Source organism: Rhinatrema bivittatum, chromosome 10, assembly GCF_901001135.1.
Source record: "Rhinatrema bivittatum chromosome 10, aRhiBiv1.1, whole genome shotgun sequence".
Classification (NCBI taxonomy): Eukaryota; Metazoa; Chordata; class Amphibia; order Gymnophiona; family Rhinatrematidae; genus Rhinatrema; species Rhinatrema bivittatum.
This window is the reverse complement of record NC_042624.1, coordinates 123,366,161-123,385,631: the sequence shown is the minus strand read 5'-3', so window position 1 is coordinate 123,385,631 and position 19,471 is coordinate 123,366,161. Positions and strand designations below refer to the sequence as shown.

The window sequence follows — 19,471 nt, the reverse complement described above, 5'->3', positions numbered from 1 at the left end:
AAAACCACCAATAATTTCGCAATATATACAAAGCAAGAGTATGAGCAGCAAACTCTCCCCCTCCCTAACAGGTGGGTCTCTGGCCTGATCTGTGGTACTACAGGAATGAAAAATAGCAGGTAAGAACCAATTTTCCTTTCCCTGTACGTACTCAGATCAGTCTAGACTCCTGGGATGTACCTAAGCTCCCTTTAACTTGAGCTGGGACGTGGAGAATTATGCTCGTAGAACGCTCAAAGCACATGGAAGCCAGAGCCCCAACATCCAAGCGATAATGCCTAGCAAAAGTGTGCAACAACTTCCCCATAGCCGCCCAGCAAAATTTCATATGGAGACACCTGTTGTAATTAGACCCAGGAAGTCACCTGAGAATGCATAAAGGGTTTCCTTAAAACTCCCGACAGTGGGTGCCCTTTACAAATATAAATCAACTCTATCGCTTCCTTCAGCCACCACACAATTTTATTTTTAGCCTTACATCTCTTCTTTGGACCATTCTACAGTACAAAGAGGTGATCCTATCTTCAGAAATCATGCGATCTTTAGATTCTTCAATAACACATGCCTCCCATCAAGAGCCTAAGCTTCCTCATGTGAGGCATTGAGGAATCCAAATCTCGAAAAGTTGGAAGTTCCACTGTCTGACTAAGATAGAACATACAGACTATATCAGGCAGAAATGAAGGCACCATGCTTAGATATACCTCCAAATCCGTCATCTGTAGGAAGGGATCTTGAAACAACTGCACATGGAACTTCAAAATTCTCCCACTAGATAGCCACCATGAAAACCACTAAGAATCAAGTCCTTAACTGGAGCTCTCTTCAGTGGTTCAAACCAAGCATCACATAATCCTCTAAGGACTAGATTCAGATTCCAAGATGGACAAATGTTCTGAACATGAGGACGCAAGTTCTTAGCTCCCATATAACATCCAGATGTGCAGACAGAAGATACCCTTGCACCGCTGCAGGGTAGGCTCTGTCCTGATATAGGATACCCTTTTCAGTTTTAGTCTGTCTCCATCTGCTGGACAGGAGGCTCAACCCACAGTCTGGACTGATCCGGGTACGTACAGGGAAAATGACATAGCCTGAACAGGCTGAAGATGCACTTGATCAACAGCAGATCAGGACTTGAAGATCCTCCAAATTCGCACACAAGTCAAGGATGTAGAAAGTCACCTAGCTTGCAGTAAGGTGGAAATAACTGCTTTGGAAAATCCCCTACAACTCAGTCTCCTCTCAGAAGTGAAGCCGTGAGACAGAAGTGAGCCACCTGACCTGAAAATATTGGGCCCTGGTGGAAAAGAGTCGACATATCTGAACTCAGGGGCCCATCTATGATCATGTTGATCAGATCTGGGAAGCATGGTCGATGTGGAACTATCAAGATCATGTTACCTGGATGTTTCTCTATCCGCCGTAATCCCTTGTCCACCAGAGGCCAGAGGGAAGGCAAAGCAGAATCCCTTGGGTCCATGGCAGCAGCAGAGTTCCAATTCCTTCTGTATCGTGATCTGTTCAGCAGCTATAAAACCATGACACCTTAGTGTTCTTTGGTCAGGATACCCTCATCTTCTGTGAATGACATCTCTGCCTCCAACAGCTCCCATTGCCCAGAGTTTAACTTTTATCCAACTGAGAAAATCCACCTGAATGTTCGCTCCTGCGATGTGAGACACTGCTAGCCACTTCACATGCCGCTTTGACCTGAGAATCAACTCCTGGGCCTCTCGAGCTACTGCCTGATTCTTGGTTCTGCCGTGACAGTTGATGAAGGCCACTGTCGTTGTATTGTCTGATAGGATCCATACTGGATGTGTGCGTAACCTTGGCAGACTAGCAAGCAACGTGAAATGCACCGCTCTCATCTCTAACAGACTGTTAGACCATGAGGCCACCTATTTCTAGCACTGGCCCTGTGTTGACTGATCTTACCACACCGCCCTCCATCTGAAGAGCTTGTATTGGTGGTGACTATTACTCAATTCAGAACCTTCAGTTCGGGACCATGCTTGACTGGCATGAGTAAGCCACCATGAAAGACTGTCCCTGGCTTCCCCCTCTAATGGAAGAAGAAGATGAAACTTCCATTAACGAATTCCAGCAGGAGAGACTTCTGCAGAGGCTGCATATGCAGTTATGCTTATGTCGATGTCATAGAACCCAAGACCTGTAAATAATCTCAACCCTGGGCCACTGAAAGCTCTAGTAGAAGCCTAATCTGATTCTCTTTCTGTGTGAAACTCTGTCAGCGTGTCTGAGCTCCCAGATACTCCAGAGTTTAAAAGAGAACTAAAGAGCTAGTTACTCAGCTCATCGCCCATCCTAGAGACTTCAAGCGCATTGGTACCTTTTGTAATGATTGTCAACAGAGGTCCTATGATTTCGCATAAATGAGCTACTCATCCAGATATGGCTGCACTAACCCACCCTCCTTTTGCAAAGCGGCCGCCCCCACCACTCTGACTTTGATGAACGTACGTGGAGCTATTGCCAGCCAAAGGGAAGGGCTTGAAACCGAGAATGTTCCCTTAGGTCATAACCCTCAGGAATCTGTGGTACTCCGGCCTGATGGCTATGTGGAGATAGGCCTGTCAAGGTGAGAGAGGCCAAGAACTCTCCCTTGCATCCCACCACTATGATGAACCTCAAAGTTTCCATGCAGAAATAGGGAACCTCAAGAGCCGCATTTACCTTCTTTAAATCAATATATCTTGAACTGGTTCATCTAAGAAATGGACTTTCCCTGACAGATGCGAGCCTCTAGGGTTGGGGAGGTCACTTTCAGGAACTTTTGGTGCAGGGGTGCTGGAATGCAGGAGACGGCACACTGAGTATGGAGACCGGGTAAGGAGGAAGCCCTACACAAAAACCCTCCTCGTGCGTCTCTGCTTGGGGAAGCTTCTGCCCTCAGGAACAAGGAAGGAGAACTGACCGCTGCCTCGCCTCCCTTTCCACTCCCCTCCAGAGACACCATAGGCCAGGGTGATGGCCCAACATGGACAAAAGCGGTGGTAGTCAAATCACTTCAGGCATCTAAACAGCACCGCCACAAACGGAGCGAGAGTGAGGACTGAATTACTATCAGAAGGAAAGCCTCGCACATAGCAAGGCACTTGGACTTGTTCATCCCTGGCTCATGAACTTTGGCTCTAGGTAGCCTCCTGTGCGCACTAATGGCAGCCGGGCGTACAAGCACACCCCTTCAGGATGCGTGCAAATATGCGCTCGTACGTGCACAAGTACCTGCCAGTATCTCCGCAAATATATACTGAAATGCCTGCACAAATGTGTGCTCAAGTCTAAATCACAGACATTCGCACTCAAATCTAGGCCTTAGGCACATAGGTCCCTGAACATGGAACCGCAAGAATTCACGCACATGCGAAATGAACCACTACCATGGCCTATCACACAGCTAAGCACATTCTGCCTGCACCTTCAGCACGTTTAGGCCCGGATCTGTTCAACATCTGGCACTGAGAATCACTGAAGTCCCAAAGAGCTTCTCAACAGCTCAGACCTCTTGACTGGCCGAGAATCCCTGGAGACTGGGGCCAGGAGCCAGCATTCCCCGCTGCCCATTCCGCTAAACAAGCTTTGCGCCTAAACAAATTAAAACCAGCAGAAGACTTCTATCAGAACCAGAGACTTCTCCTCAGTGAAAGTGCCTCTCTGCAGGACCGGGAACTGCTGGCGATAGCTGGAGAGGGGATTCCACTCTCTCCAGCTTCCACTGCTAGTGAATCGAAAATGGCCACCGTTTTCCCCACTAGATCCCGTCACCCGCGAGGCTTGTTCTACCGGTGCGGCCATGCTAGATGCAGATCCCCGCACGCTGTTCCTCCTCACACCTGTGGCGCCAGGAGTACCTTAACAAAAAGCAGGGGAAGAGACCCTCACAGTGCCATGGAGCCAACACCCGGTCTCCTCCACAGGCAGAGAAGCTGCTGAAAAACCCCATCGCTGAGCTCCCCGAGCTGCTAAGGTAGCTTCTCCCCCCCACCCCAGAACCTCGCTGCTCCACAGATTCCTCTAACTCATTCCTTCTGATAGGTTGTTTTTTTTTGTTTTGGTTTTTTGGGGGTTTGTTTTTTTTTTAACTCTGAGAACAGATAAAGATTACATAGAAACCAATACTTTCCTTTGCTGCAGAGGTTCCTGTTCCAGGAGCGCAGGCCGCATGGCAGATCAGAAAAGAGCCAGACCACTGGCTATATCCTTCTCCTTGCACCAGACTTTAGCAACCCAGCCCAGGACAAACCGTATGAAAGGGATCCTTCCCTGCTCCACTGAGACTGCAGTGCAGAACTGCCAGCAGATGCCACCGCTGTGTCATGGGGGATGAGGGAAATGGACCTCCGGATCGAGCTATCAGAAGGCTCACCAACGTCCTGCATGTCTACCTCAAACCAGGGGGGATGGCCCCACCAGGATCTCACATCCCCCTGGGAGGATCCAGAAATTTTCTCGTCTTTTAATCTTATTTTCCCTCTCTCTCCAGACTGCAGGTTTTACACCATCTACTGGAGACAGAAATACTGAGGGACTGCAGGTGGCACTCTGGGTTATGTACAGTATCAGTGAAACTTTCTCTGTCTCCATCTGCTGGCAGGGAGGCAAAACGCAGGAATCTGGACTGATCTGGGTACGTAGAGGGAAGGCAGTTTTAAAACCTTGCATGAATGTTAGGGGAACTGAAATAAATTCATCTTTTACATCAAGACATCGGCTCCGTAGGTTTCCTGGGTCCTTGAGCACCCTATCAGATCTGTCACTTGCATCACCCTATGCAGTCTCTTCTCAGCTGCTTCAGGTCTAGGCAATTTAAGAGGAGATAATCATCTCAAATTGGGGATGCTTAAGCCCCTACATTTAGATTAAACCAAAGAAAAGATTAACCCATGACACTTTCTTGACTCACTCTGCAAGCCTGAAATATGTTCTGCTCTCAGTCCTGCTGAGTTGTTACTACAGTAAGCTCCAGCTCCAGCTGCCACCTCCCATATCACAACATTCTCTAACTTCCTTTCTTCAGCCTAGCAATCACATCTGCAGAAAGGACCCAGCTGATCACTAAAGCTCATGTACCACAAACATCACAGCTTTCAGTTCTTTCCAGAGCCACCATGGAGCTAGAAGTCTGCTCACAGCTCTCATACCTTGTCTGGCAGCTCCCTGAAGCAAGCAATACCCAAGGAGAGGATGGAGCGGGTCCTAGCAGCACTGCAGATGGCCTTATATCGATCCTCAATGCATCTGGGGCAGAAAGAGAGAAGCCAGGAATTCAGCAATGCAATGCTCCCCCAGGGCACATGAAGAGAGCACAGCACTCATAACTATGCAACTCCCAGGAAAAGGTTTAAGGAAGGGATGAATCCTACAAGCACCTGTGGACAGCTTCTAATTGCACCTTAAGAGCCCAGGCCAGGAAAGTTCAATTCAAACCTCCTGCCCAGGCAGGAAGCACCAGGTTCTGAGGTGTGTACGAGTCCCCTATAAAGGAAATCTAAAAACAATTACATGGGACATCGCTTAAGGAGGTGGCTAGAATAACCTGATGCTCTGGGTAGAGGTTATTTATCTCGCTGGGGAACATGAGATTCTTGGCACTGGTGGCGTGTGCGCGCTCAGTGGGCACATTATATTCATACTAAGAACCCAATTAGTGATGAGGGTGATAAGTGAGAGCAGAGTCTCTCCTACGAAGTAAGGGTTTGGGCCTGATTTAAAAAACAACTTTAGATTTCCTTTTTTCCACCACTCTGGCTAAGTAATCCAGCCAGTTCTTCCACGCATGTTTAGCAGAACTGTATTTTTAGTGTATATTGAAGATCTAGTTTAAATATGGCTGCCGATGCAGCTCTTAGGTTCTTCTATGGTGCAGTCACAGCTCTCTCCTCGTGCATTGTGGAATGATGATCCCAATGATAAAGGGGGGAGAATAGTGGGAAAGGTTCAGGGCTTTTTGTAGGTCTTGAGAGGAAGAAGCACGACAGCTCATACCTTCTCGGAGCTGACCAGAAAAAGAAAAATGCTTTAAAAGTTAAAACAAGTCTTCACTGCTGGAGTAGCTCAAGCTATGCTCTGGGCACAGCTGACCCCAGTATGAACAGGATCTCATTAACCCACAGCATCAAGTCAAGTTATTACTCACTGGTTCAGTAAACTTTTCCGGGCCCCCAGGCCACTCAGCTCCTGCAAGCAGAGACATCAGACATCACTTTCAGGTTACTACTCAAATCCTACCTAGATGACAGGTGGAAAGTGCCAACCACACGCAGAACAGATGCAGCACACCTCTGCAGACCAACAGGCCTCTGCAAGCCTTCCACAGCATTACAACAGGCTGGTACTTATTAGAGATGTGAATCGGAACTGAAATCGGATCCGATTCACATCTCTAGTACTTATATGTGTCCCTCATATCTAGGTAGCCTAGTGGTTAGAGCACCAGGCTGAGAACCAAAGACGCCAAGGTTCAAATCCCACTTACACACCTTGTAAACTTGAGTAAGTTACCTCACCCTCCATTGCCTCAAGGTACATTGATAGGGAAATACCTACTGTACCTGAATGTAAAGGAAAATGTGTTCTTACAAGATCATTTTCATTCCTATAGTACCACAGATCAGTCCAGACAAGTGGGTTTTGCATCCCTACCAGCAGATGGAGGCACAGAATAAACCTTTGAGGCTCTGCTACATATCGGAGTGTGCCACCTGCAGTCCTTCAGTATTGACCTGTACCCAAGATGTTCAAATTAACAAATCCTCAGCAAACTAAGGGTGAGCAGAGAATACAATTAGAGCCCCCTATAACCAGAAGTCTTTTGCAACAAAAAACTTAGAAACATTAATTTCTGTATACTTTCAGTAACTCTGCATGTGTCGACATACTGTCTCAACAACATCCAGAAGCAAGGAAGTCTTTCGAAAGAAGGGGGATGGGTCGCTGGACTGATCTGTGTACTACAGGAATGAAAATTCAGGTAAGAACAAGTTTTCCTTTCCTGTTTGTATCCCAGATCAGTCCAGACAAGTTGGTTATACCCAAGCACCTCTATACTGGGCGGGAACCTGAAGACCCGCGTGCAACAGACTTTCCCCAAACTCGCCTTGTCTGCTGCCCGCACATCCAAGCGGTAATGCTTGGTGAAAGTGTGAAGAGAAGACCATGTCACAGCCCAACAAATCTCTTGCGGCGATAACTGCTGACCCTTCACCCAGGAAGTTGCCTGAGCCCTAATAGAATGCACCCGCAAGCCTTCCGGAGCTAAACGACCCTTACATATATTAGCTGAGCTTATACCCTCTCTCAGCCATCTCACGATCGTGCTCTTGGAAGCTTTATTTCCCTTCTTTGCTCCCCGAAAGAGGACAAACAGATGATCCGACCTCTGAAAGGCATTTGTCACCTTGAGATACTGCAAGAGCACTCATCACAAATCTAAGAGATGCAACTCCTTTGTCACCGGATTTGTTGGCGATAAATTCAGAAAAGCAGGAAGCTCAACCATCTGGTTAAGATGGAAAGACAAAACCACTTTAGGCAAAAAGGAAGGGACTGTATGCAACGACACCCCATTCTCCGAAATCCTCATAAAAGGATCTCTATATGACAGCGCTTCTAGCTCCAATATCCTCCTAGCCAAGCAGATTGCCACGAAGAAAACAGACTTCAAGCTTAGATCCTTCAAGGATGCCCTTATAACTGACTCAAATGGAGGACCACACAGAACTTGAAGCACCAGGTTAAGGTTCCAGACCAGACACACCTTCCGGACCGGAGTATGCAGATGTTTCACCCCTTTTAGGAAATGCACGACAGCCGGATGAGCCGTCAACAACCTTCCATGCACCTTACCTAGGAGACTCCCCAAAGCTGTCTCTTGCACCCAAGGGAATTATAGGCCAGACCGCTTAGCAAAAAGGATAAAACTTTTGGAACCTCCATCCTTAACGGTTGCAAACTATTCTGCAATCACCATGCTTCAAATACTCTCCAAACTCATAAATAAGCCAGAGATGTGGATGTCCTTTGTGCTTGCAGCAAGTTAGTAATCACAGGTTCCAAGGACCCATTCATGCAGAGCTGCCTCCTCTCAAAAGCCAAGCTGCTAGACAGAAACTATCTGCCCAATCTGAAATATGGGTCCACAAACCACGGCTGGTGCAGCCACTCTGCCACCAGAATTGCTCTGTGTGATGCAAGATCTTCCTATTAGACACCACAGGGGGAAACACGTACAGCAACAGCCCTGTCGACCATGGTGGAACGAGAGAGTCTATGCCCTCAGAGCCGGACTCTCCTGTGATTGAAGAACTGGGCTTTCGCATTCCCTGGAATCGCCATGAAGTCCAAGTCCGGCTTGCCCCATCTGTCCTCAATCAGGGCAAAGGCCTCTGCTGAGAACTCCCACTCCCTTGGATCTAGCTGCTGTTTGCTGAGATAGTTCGCTTGCATGTTGTTCACCCTGGCCACGTGCAATACCGTGATCCTCGCTAGATGGTTCTCTGCCCAAACAAACAGGTCCTGCACCACCAGACAATTCTGTTCCGCCTTAACAATTGATGTACTCCACCATCACATTGTCTGAAAACACTCACACTGACTTCCTCTGAATAAGTGGCAGAAAGGCAAACAAGGCCTTGTGAGCTGCTCTGGTCTCCAACAATTTACGGACTAGGATGCCTCTTCTGGCAACCACAGCCCCTAGGCTGATCTGCCTTGACAAATCACTCCCCATCCTTTGAGGCTGGCATCTGTGGTCACCACAACCCTGTCTGGAACCCCTAGGGCCATTCCTCTCTCCAAATTATTCCGGGACAGCCACCATAAACTGGATTTGGCAACCCCTTGAAGCCTTAAAGGAAGCAGTAATTCCTCCGAAAGCGGGTTCTACCGGGATAATAGGGCTCTCTGTAGAGGATACATGTGAGCAAAGGCCCATGGAACTAACTAGCATAGAAGCCATAGAACCCAGGACCTGCAAATAGTCCCAGACTCTTGGAACAGACAACTGCAGAAGATGGAGCACCTGACCTTACAACTGGGTCACTCTCTGAGGTCAGAAACACCTTCCCCAACCAAAGTATCAAACCGAGCTCCAAGATATTCCAATGACTGGGTCGGCTCTTCGCAAGATTCATCACCCAGCCCAGTGATTCCAGAAGCTGCATGACTTGCCGAACTGAACGATGGCACCCCCCTCCCCCAGAGTCCCGTGAAGGTTCCAATCCCACCCGAGGCACATCCCATACAAAACTCGATTGCAGAGAGACAACCCCCTTTCAAATCGCAGCCACAGCAACTTTTCCCGCACTGAGTGGGTATCAGGCTGAATCGTGGTCGGGCCTAAAAATAGCCCCTGCTGCTAAGAACCCCTGCCGGCGGTGTGTTCCCGATCCCGACTGAGCATCCAGCCCACCGATTGGGAGGCTTCTGCCCTCACTCACCCCCCCCACCCTTCCTCCCTGCAAAACAGCCACTCAGCACAGCTCAGAACTCCCATCCCTTGCCACTTTTTTTTTTTTTTTTTTTTTTTAGAGGCACAGGCCCTAAAAAACATACATCAAAGCCCAAGGAAAGTACAGAAAGAAAGGACTATTTCCCTGCTTGTGGACATGAGGAGAACGCAGACCCTGGCGGTGAGGACTCAGAGGTGAGGGAACCAGGACCCCTGGCTTTCACCTTCCCCTGACTGATAAGGGCTGACCTAACTCAGGGATCTCCAACCACTGGCTCGCCCTGCTCGACCCAAGGGATGACCCAAGAAGGAACCTAACAGCTTGGGGAGCCTTCCAGGAATCTATCTTCCTTCTCTGGGTTTATTTGTTTTTTTCAAAACTCTAGACTGCAGGTTATCACCTCTACCATCTGCTGGAGACAGAGAAATACTGAGGGACTGCAGGTGGCACTTCTGGATATGGAGCAGTGCCTCAAAGTTTTGTTTGCTGCCTCCATCTGCTGGTAGGGATGCAAAACTCACTTGTCTGGACAGAGCTGAGGTACGAACAGGAACTCACATTGAGCTACCAATGAAAAGACTTTAGCTAACTTACCGCCAGCACTGTCACCCCTTATCAGGCACAAGACCCATCTGCAAGGACTTGCATGCATGCATGAGACACTCACCCTTACACTCCCTATAATGTCACAGCGAGAGGAAGGAATCCCTGCTCAGATGAGAGTCCAAGTGACAGTATAATTCCAAAAAATGTTGCAGAGGACTATGTATGGTATGTGCCATCTGCCCTAAACAGGAAACGTTCATAAGAAACTCGTTCTATGAACCCGTCAGCTCTCTAGCTTGTTCCCAGGTCAGAGCGAAGAAGCCTAGCGGTTACAGCAAAGCAACAGGGACCCAGGGAAGTCAAGAGTTCAAATCCCACTAATACTCCTCGTGACCTTGGGCAGATCACTTTACCCTCCATTGCCTCAGGTACAGACTTAGATTGTATAGGGAAATAACCACGGTACCTGAATGTAATCTGCTTTGAAGTAGCTGAAAGTGGAACATAAATCAAATAAGGATATTTATGTCCAGCATATGTTGTCCCAGGAAACTGCTATGCCTGACCAGAATCTTTCTGAATCCATTTTTGCTGCTCTGCTTCTCAACTTTTACAGCAGCAGTTTGACCACACATTTATGAAGACCAGTGGTACCAACTCCGGCTGTTTATCAGACTATATAGCCCTGGAAAGACATCCATATAGTCAGAGCCCAGCTCAGTTAGCCACCTTACTCACCGTGTCCACAGCTATGAAGCTGGAGCTCTTTATCGCTAGCAACATGGAAGGCCAGAGCTCCCGGAAATTATCATTCTGCACGTCAATAACTGGCACTTTTAAGCAGGTCATCCTCACAGAATCTGTTCTGCTACTGCTAGGATCAAGAACACAGACATGTCAAAGGATGCAAAGCCTGGCATGAAAGGTTTGTCTTCTTATACTGCACCTATAAAGATGCCAGGCCCCAGAGAAATTAAGAATTGGAAAAAAAAATTTTGTCTCTCCCAGGCACACAGCCAAAAATGGCTTTTATACAAAACATTTGTAAAATAAAAGTGCAAACAAATCCTTGTTGGTCTTAGTTCATATATAGTTTTTATTGTCAAAAAACAGCTGCTCCTCTTAATTTAACGAAATTAACGATTTGTTGTATGAGATTTCGTTAAATTAAGAGGAGCAGCTGTTTTTTGACAATAAAGACTATATATGAACTAAGACCTACAAGGATTTGTTTGCACTTTTATTTTACATATTATAATTGCTGAGTGCAATTATCGCTCCAGAGTGCGAGTGGACTTTTATACAAAACATGCCATGTGATTGGAACACCACACAAGTCATGAAAGAATCCATTGAGTCCAACATCCTGTCTCCACAATGGCCAGACCAGATTTCTAGAGCGTATACAGCATATCCCAAAGAGTAAATCCATTTCTTGTTGCCCACTCCCCATAAGTCTAACTGGCTAATTATTTATAAACATTTGATATTCCCAGGAATAGGACCATGGAGTCCTCCGGACCATAAGAAAATTGGTTTTTACCTGCTAATTTTTTTCCCTGTAATACCACAGATCAGTCCAGACCCCTGGGTTTTGCCTCCTTGCCAGTAGATGGCGACAGAGAAAAATGTTTCACTAATGCTACATATAACCTAGTATGCCACATGCAGTCTCTCAGTATTGACCTGTACCCAAGCCAAGATGATTAAAAATAAACACTAACAACTAAGACTCCAAAACCCCTTCAATGAGCAGGGGAAAAGTAAAACTTCAAAAGGTAGAAATTTCTTCCAATAGTAATAAAGGAGATAATCACTGAATCCCTCAATAACGCTGCATTATACGTTAGATATCAGTACAAGCGGCCTGCCCTCCAAACAGTGGGGCTCTGGACTGATCTGTGGTATTACAGGAATGCAAATTAGCAGGTAAGAACCAATTTTCCTTTTCTGTTCATACCCAGATCAGTCCGGACTCCTAGGATGTACCCAAGCTTCCCTACAAGGGAGGGGACCGAGACTATCCCGCTTGTAGAACACTTTCACCAAAGCACATGGAATCTGGAGCCCGGACATCCAAACACCTGGTGTGCAACGATTTCAAAGTAGCCACCCAACAAATCTCTTATGGGTCACCTGTTGACACGCGGCCCAGGAGATCAACAGAGCAAGTCGAGTGAGCTCTCAAACCTTTTGGTACGAGGCTACCCTTACAACTGTAAGCCGAAGCAATAGCTTCTTTTAGCCAATGGGCAATCGTAGCTTTAGACAACATATCTTTTCTTTGGACCATTCCAAAGCACAAAGAGGTGATCTGACAAACGAAAACTATTAGTAACCTCGAGGTACCTCCATGATGCCCACCGAACATCCAGCCCCTGAAGTTCCTTTGCATGAGGTGCAGATGAATCCAAATCCAGAAAGGCCAGAAGTCGCAACATTTGATTAAGATGGAACACAGAAACAACCTGTAGGAGAAAGGATGGCACTGTGCACAACGAGACCCTGGAGTGCAAAATCTGCAGGAAAGGATTTCTATATGACAACCCCTGAAGCTCGGAAATCCTTTTGGCCAAACAGATGCCATCAGAAAAACCACCTTTAGGGTTAAATTCTTCATAGTCGCCCTGTTCAGTGGTTCAAATGGAGTTTCACACATGACTCTCAGAACCAAATTAAGACTCCAAGACGGGCATCTCCTCCGCACCGGGGGACGCAAATGCCCCCCCACCCGAAGAAAGCGAATTATATCCACGTACGCTGCCAGGGCATACCCTGTACTTTACCCCCAAAACAGCCCAAAGCTGCCATCTGTACTTGAAAGGAGTTAAAGGCTAGTCCTTTTACCAACCCTTTCTGTAGAAAGGCTAAAATATGTGAAATCGAAACATGAGTCAGCCAGACTCCCTATCGGTACACCAGGACTCGAAAACCCACCAAATCTGCACATTGGCTAAGGATGTGGATGGTTCTTCTAGCCTGTAGTAAGGTAGCAATGATTTCCTTGGAATAACCCATCTCCGATCTTTCCTCTCAAAAGCCAAATCACGAGACAGAAGTGAGCCGCCTGAACTGAAAATATCAAACCCTAGTGAAGAAGCCTCAATAGGTGACCGAACCTTAAGAGCCCCATTTGGTGCCATGTTGACCAGATCTGCGAACCAAGGAAGTCGCAGCCACTCCAGTGCCACTAGAATTACCCTGCCCCAGATGTTCCTCTATCCACCGAAGCACCTTGCCAACTAGCGGTAATAGAGAAAACACAAAGCAAAATTCCAGGAGGCCACGGCAGCACTAGAGTATAGATGCCTTCTGCCCCGTGCTCCCGTCTGCAACCATAAAATGTGTCACCTTGGCATTCTGCAGTGAAGCCATTAAGTTCATGTAGGGCATTCCCCATCTTATCCGAATGACACGCATTGCTTCTTCCGATTGCTCCCATCCTCCGGGTTCTAGCCGCCTTCAGCTGAGAAAATCTGCCTGGATTTCTACCCCAGCAACATCAGACACTGCTAGAAGTGACAGATGCTGATCCACTCACTGAACCAATTCCTGGGCCTCCTGAGCAATTGCTCTACTTTTGGTTCCTCCCTGCCTATTGATATAAACCACTGCTGTTGCATTGTCTTGACAGAACCCATATTGGCTGACTTCACAACCACGGCAGAAAGGCAAGCAATGCGAAACATACTGCCCACATCTCTAACAGATCGTTAGACCACGATGCCTCCTCGTTCGACCAATGGCCTTGTGCCTACTGACCTTGGCATACTAACCCAACCAGTGCGGCTGGCATTGTTGGCCACTATCACCTAATTTGGGACTTCCAACTACACTCCAACTCAAATTGGTCTGACCAAGTCACTACAAAAGAGTGAACCAGACATCTGCCCTGAGCAGAAATGGAAGATGAAACTCCCCCAACAATGGATTCCAACAGAAGACAAGAGACTTCTGAAGACGTCGCATATGAGCAAATGCTCAAGGAACCAGTGTTGATGCTATGGAACCTGGGACCTGTAACTAGTCCCATACTTTGGGTACTAAAAGTCCGAAAAGGTAACGAATCCGAGACTGAAGTTTCAGCATCCAGTCCTCTGTGAGAAACGAACCCCCCAAATGTTCCAGGGATTGAGACTGTGTTGGCTCTTTCCCAAATTCACCACCCAGCCCAGAGACCTCAACCTCTCGAGTATTTGCTGAACAAATTGCAGACAGATCTGCCGGCTTTGCTGAAATGAGCCAGGCATCCAGATATGCCTTCCCTTCTGAGCACTGCTGCCATCATCACCATTACCTTGGTGAAAGAACGAGGAGCAGTTACCAACCCAAAAAGAAGGGCACAAAACTGAAAGTGCTTTCCCATAATCATGAATTGTAGAATCGCCATTTTGGTCCGATAGCTAAATATAGATACGCCTCAGTCAAGTCAAGGATGCAGGAACTCTTCTATGCATACTGCCACTATGACCATCTGAAACCGGGGTATCTTGAGGGCCATGTTTTAACTTTTTTAAATCCAATTCAGTCTAAAGAGTTCCTGCATTTTATGTATCATGAAATACCTTCCTGTTCTCTGTTCCTCTGCAGGAACAGGTATTCTAGCCGCCAGATGCTGCAAGCGGTCCACGGTCCCTTGAAATGTTATCTTCTTGGCATGTGGGGGCGCACAGGGAGATGATATAGGCTTCTTGAAGCAGACAAGGAAAATCTAATACATATCCATCTTATCACACTTAGGACCCACTGGTTCATTGTAATTTTGATCCACTCCTCGGAGAAAGATGGCTGGAATGGAAACGTGGAATGGAAACGTGGAATGGAAACGTGGACTTGCCTTGCTTCATTGTGACTTGGTCTGGTTCCCTGACCAGGGTTGTCTTCCATCCACCACGAAAGGACTGTCCCCCAAGACTGCACTCTGCCTGAGCTGTCTTTGGTTTCCCGAAGAGGCCTTATCTTGGCAGAATCTTTTATTATTCTGAAAATGGAAACGGGTCAGAAAGGATCGCCTTCCAGCCTTTCCTCGCCAAACTTATGCTTTTTGGACTTTCCAAGATGTTATACCAGTTACTCCAAGTCCTCTCCAAATCTAAGTTTGCCCTTGAATGGCAGAGTTCCTAACTGCGACTTGGACCATACATCAACCAACCAGTTTCTCAACCAAAGCAGTCTCCTAGCCGACACCACCATCATTATCCTGGAAGACATTCTGATTAAATCATATAGAGCATCCACTACATATGCTACCACTGCCTCCGGCTCCAAACGCCTTGCCGCCTTTTCTGCAAAAGCAAAGAAAGACTCCTTTGCCTGCAAATGTTAGACCAAACGCAAATACTCTTTGCATAAAGCTACGACAAACCACAGCACTTATGCCTAAAGCTGAAACATCAAAAATTCTCTTAAGGTGGACTTCCAGCTTCAGGTCCTAAACTTCTTTCAGCACGGCTGAGCCTGCCACAGGAATGGTGGTCTTCTTGGTAACTGCTGACACTGAAGCGTCCACCTTCAGAAGTATCAAAAATGTGAACATCTCGGGTAACAGAAACAATTTTGCCATAGCTCTACCAACCTTCAGGCCGGTCTTGGGGTATCCCACTCCCTGACCACCAATTTCACCAATTTGTGGAAAGGGAAAGCCTTCACCAGCCCCCTCAAACCGATCATGATGGGATCTGCAACTTCCTGGTCACTCTGCCTGTGAAACTTTGATACCCAGCTCATTAAGCACATGTGGGATCAAGGCCACAGGTCTTCCTTACAGAAAAGACTAACACCTTAGGGTCGTCCACTTCAGCCCTGACAAGTCCAGAGCAGACTCTGCTCCCGCAGAGCCAAGTTATGAAGCTCTGAAACCACAGAGTCATCCTTGGAACTATCCAGGCAAGTCATCATTCCCAGAATCCTATTGCCAACCCCTTCTTCCTCAAGACTAAGTTTTTTCATTGGTTGAGAATCACCCTTAGAGTGACCCTGGTTCAAGGTCTCTTATCACCTGCTGCTTTTCTAGCTATATGTGCTCTGTGTAGAAGCAATATGAAAGCTGCAGAGGAGGAATCTTCTGAATCATCCCCCAGCAAGGCCTCCTCAGCCTTTGAGTTCCCCCATGCCTCTTCTCTAAGATCTGCGGTGCTGGCAATAAGGGAGATGGGGAATCCCTTGCCGCTGCAGAACCCTCTGCTGCCGCTGCTACAGTATTCAAAATGGCCACCATTCCCAAGCTGATGGGAAAATCATCAACAGAAGTCACCGTGGAGTAGTTCTTTGTGCTGCAGCTGCGTTGCCTACCCCTGAACTGCTTTCCCCTCTGGAGATGCACTGGGAACGAAAGCTAGCTCTACTGAGACATGCGTGCGACTCTACAGCACCGGCAGCATTTGTCATGGAGCCAAGTATCATCGGAAGCAGTGTCCAGCCGGAGTCATGTGGCACACTAACTACCTCCACCCCAGGATTCCTAGGCAACACCGGCTAAGATGTGATCTCCCGCTCAGTAACAAACTTTTTTTTTTTAAACTAATGGTCTCAAACAGAACTCAAAAGAAGAATAAAAAACCAAGTACATCCTTTAAAGACCAACCATACTGCAGATCTGTTGCAGGAGTCAGCAGGTTCTCCTGAGGAAAGGGAACTGACCACCAGCTATCAGCCCATAGAAGCAAGGATCGAGCCAATTAAAGGGTCACCAACCCCCTGCTTGTCCACCTCAAACCAGGGAGGATGGCCCCACCAGGATCTAGCAACTATTTGGGAGAAATCCTGAAGAGACTACAATTTTTTTTTGTTAATATACTCCGGAATGCAGGTTTTACACTTCTATCATCTGCTGGAGACATAGAAATTCGGAGAGTCTGCAGGTAGCATGCTAGGTTATGTACAGTGTCAGTGAAACTTTGTGTCCATCTGCTAGCAGGGAGGCAAAACCCCGGAGTCTGGAGTGATCCGGGTATGAACAGGAAATGTTAACATCCTCAGCGTGCAGTGGCATTTGACAAAGCAAATTAAATGTTAGGAATGGCGAATAAAACAGAAAATATATTGCATCTTTATCAATCCATGCTGAGATTGCACCTCGAGTATTGTGTGTTCTGGCTGCCACATCTAAAAAAAAAAAAAATTAGCAGAACTAGAAAAGGTGCCTGAAAAGCAGAATATTAATCAAATAGATGATAAAGGGATGGAACAGCTCCCTTATGAGAGGCTACGCAGGCTAGGATGCTTCAGCTTGGAAAAAGAGGGGACATGATAAAGGTTTATGAAATCAAGAGTGGGGTGGAACAGTTATTTAGCATTTCAAGTAGTAGAACAAGAATGAAACCAACTAGCAGATTTAAAATAAATCAAAGTTTTTTCACTCAGTTTACTATCAAGCTGTGGGATCTGTTGCCAGAGGATATAATCACGGCAAGTAGCATAGCAGGGTTTAAAAAAAAGCTTGAACGAGTTCCTGACCACGTTAGCCAAGAAGACTAAAAAAGCTATTGCCATCCCTGGGAATGAGTAACCCAGCATTGTGTACCTATAGTTTGGATAATTCACTATGTATATCATCTTGCACTTATTTCACATTAAATTTCATCATCTGCCATTAAGAATCCCAGTTCTTTAGCTGGCATGCCAGTATTTACCTCTTTTCATTGGGAAAACTGACCATTTACTTCTACTCTTTTCCTGTCTTAACCAGTTACCAATCCACAGTAAGACCTCACCTCCTGTTCCATGATTTTTTGGTTTCCTGAGGAGTCTTATGAGGAACCTTATCAAATGCCTACTGAAAATCCAACTACATGGTGTTGCCTTGGCAGACTGGATGGACCATTTGGTCCTTTTCTGCCATCATTCCTGTGTTGCCGTGGCCAAATAGCTGGATTAAGAACAGATTTATTGAGGTATCTGGCCAACAAGAAAAATGTTTTACCTGCAATTCCTCTCTCCCACACCATTCCACTCCCAAAGTTAAACGTGCATTCGGCTTCTGATCAATGTACATTTTGCAGTCAAACCACTCTTTTTTTTTAAACTCCTGATCCATTAACATAGCATTAGTTTACTGGATCGATAATTTTAAAAACTTGTTAAAACTGAGCTGAAATCCAGCACAGTTTCTTTACAAAAAGATTAATACATAGGCCTGTTTGTTCTTAGCAATAGCTTTCACCATCTTACCCAGCACAGGTGTCAGGCTCACTGGTCTGTAGTTACTTGGTAACCCCTGGAGTCTTTTCTGACAATTGGCTGTACATTGACTACTTGCTAGTCTTCAGGTACACAGGCAGATTAGAATAATAAATTGCAGATTATCAATCCTAGGTCTGCAGTTTAGTTTTTTAGTTCCTTTAAAACCTGGGGTGAATAAGAACAGTTTGCTACTATTTCGTTTTTCAATTTGCCTGTCTAATCTCCATTAGCATTTCACAATCTGTTTCACCATCCTTGTTGGAAGAGGGGGGGGGGGGGGGAGTGTCCACCCCCCATGGAATTTCTATCCATAGAGATTCCAGGGAGCAATTTGTTTCCTGCACAATTTGCATATATCACATGTAAAAACAAATTATCCAAGTAGTTTACAGTTATGCATAGAGCCAGGGGCAGCAGAATGCCTTTTTTTGGGGGGGCGGCGCACGCACGGAGGGCAAACAAAACAAAAAAGATCTGCCCAAGCTCTTCTCCCAGACTCCCCTCCCCCCATGCATCTTCCTGATCTCTTCTCTTTTCAACATCCCTCTGACCCCTTTGTTCTGTTCTGGTCTGTTCTACCCTTCCCTGCCCAGCAACATCCACCTGGCCCCTAGCCAGTACAGAAGCCTTACTGGCCACAGCCTTTGGGCAGCATCACGCAGTGGCTCTGCGACGCTATGTATAGAAGCGTGTGTGTGTGTGTGTGTCTTGTGTTTGCTGCAGGTGGCCCAGCCAGAACAGAGAAAATGCCCGAGCCATCTTGGGGCCTTTAGTTTACCACCCAGCTTAAAAAGATCACACCACCATTTCCATACACTTCATACCCTGGTATCAGTCTCCCCACCAGGTCTCGGAGATGCCTATTAAACCAATATCTTCATCTCCTGCCCTACACTCTAAAGCCGATCTGAGTTTTTACCTACAAACACCTAAACCTGTTCTTTTTCCTTGCATAACCGCTCACTCTCAGCTGATTCCGGTCATTTGGAATCAGCTTTCGGGCGCTCTGCATTCCCCTTCCTTATGGCATTGGTTGGAGACGCGATGCGCGGCTGAGTGACTCTCGGGCTCACCAGAACCGGCACCGGCCTTGGAGGGCTAACAGAACTGTGAGTAAAGACGGCAGCTTACACGCCAGCGCGCCTCCATCACTCCTCCCCCGAGAAGCCTCGGGCGCTGCCTGGGCCTGGCTCCAGCCGGGACCGGGGTAATGCAGCACAGAAATGACGTCAGACTTCTACCAACGGCCGTCGCTCTTCCAGCCACGT

At 46.9% G+C, this 19,471-nt stretch overlaps 1 protein-coding gene across 8 annotated transcripts in view; it reads right to left on the bottom strand.

Annotated features, from left to right (window-relative positions):
• The window catches only part of LOC115100035 (target of EGR1 protein 1-like), a 27,259-nt gene extending 7,788 nt beyond the window's left edge, over positions 1–19,471 (bottom strand). Inside the window, exons 1-5 of one of the 8 annotated variants that reach the window (XM_029618180.1) lie at positions 19,335–19,438; positions 18,192–18,368; positions 10,761–10,896; positions 6,164–6,204; positions 5,169–5,265 (exon numbers count right to left, since the gene is read on the bottom strand). In XM_029618180.1, the coding sequence (XP_029474040.1) occupies positions 5,169–5,265; positions 6,164–6,204; positions 10,761–10,871 (249 nt within the window). In that variant the 5' untranslated portion in view covers positions 10,872–10,896; positions 18,192–18,368; positions 19,335–19,438. Of the gene's footprint in view, positions 1–5,168; positions 5,266–6,163; positions 6,205–10,760; positions 10,897–18,191; positions 18,369–19,122; positions 19,173–19,276 lie in introns of those variants that run through there. The other 7 variants (XM_029618179.1, XM_029618176.1, XM_029618177.1 and 4 more) reach the window with 7 other exon arrangements.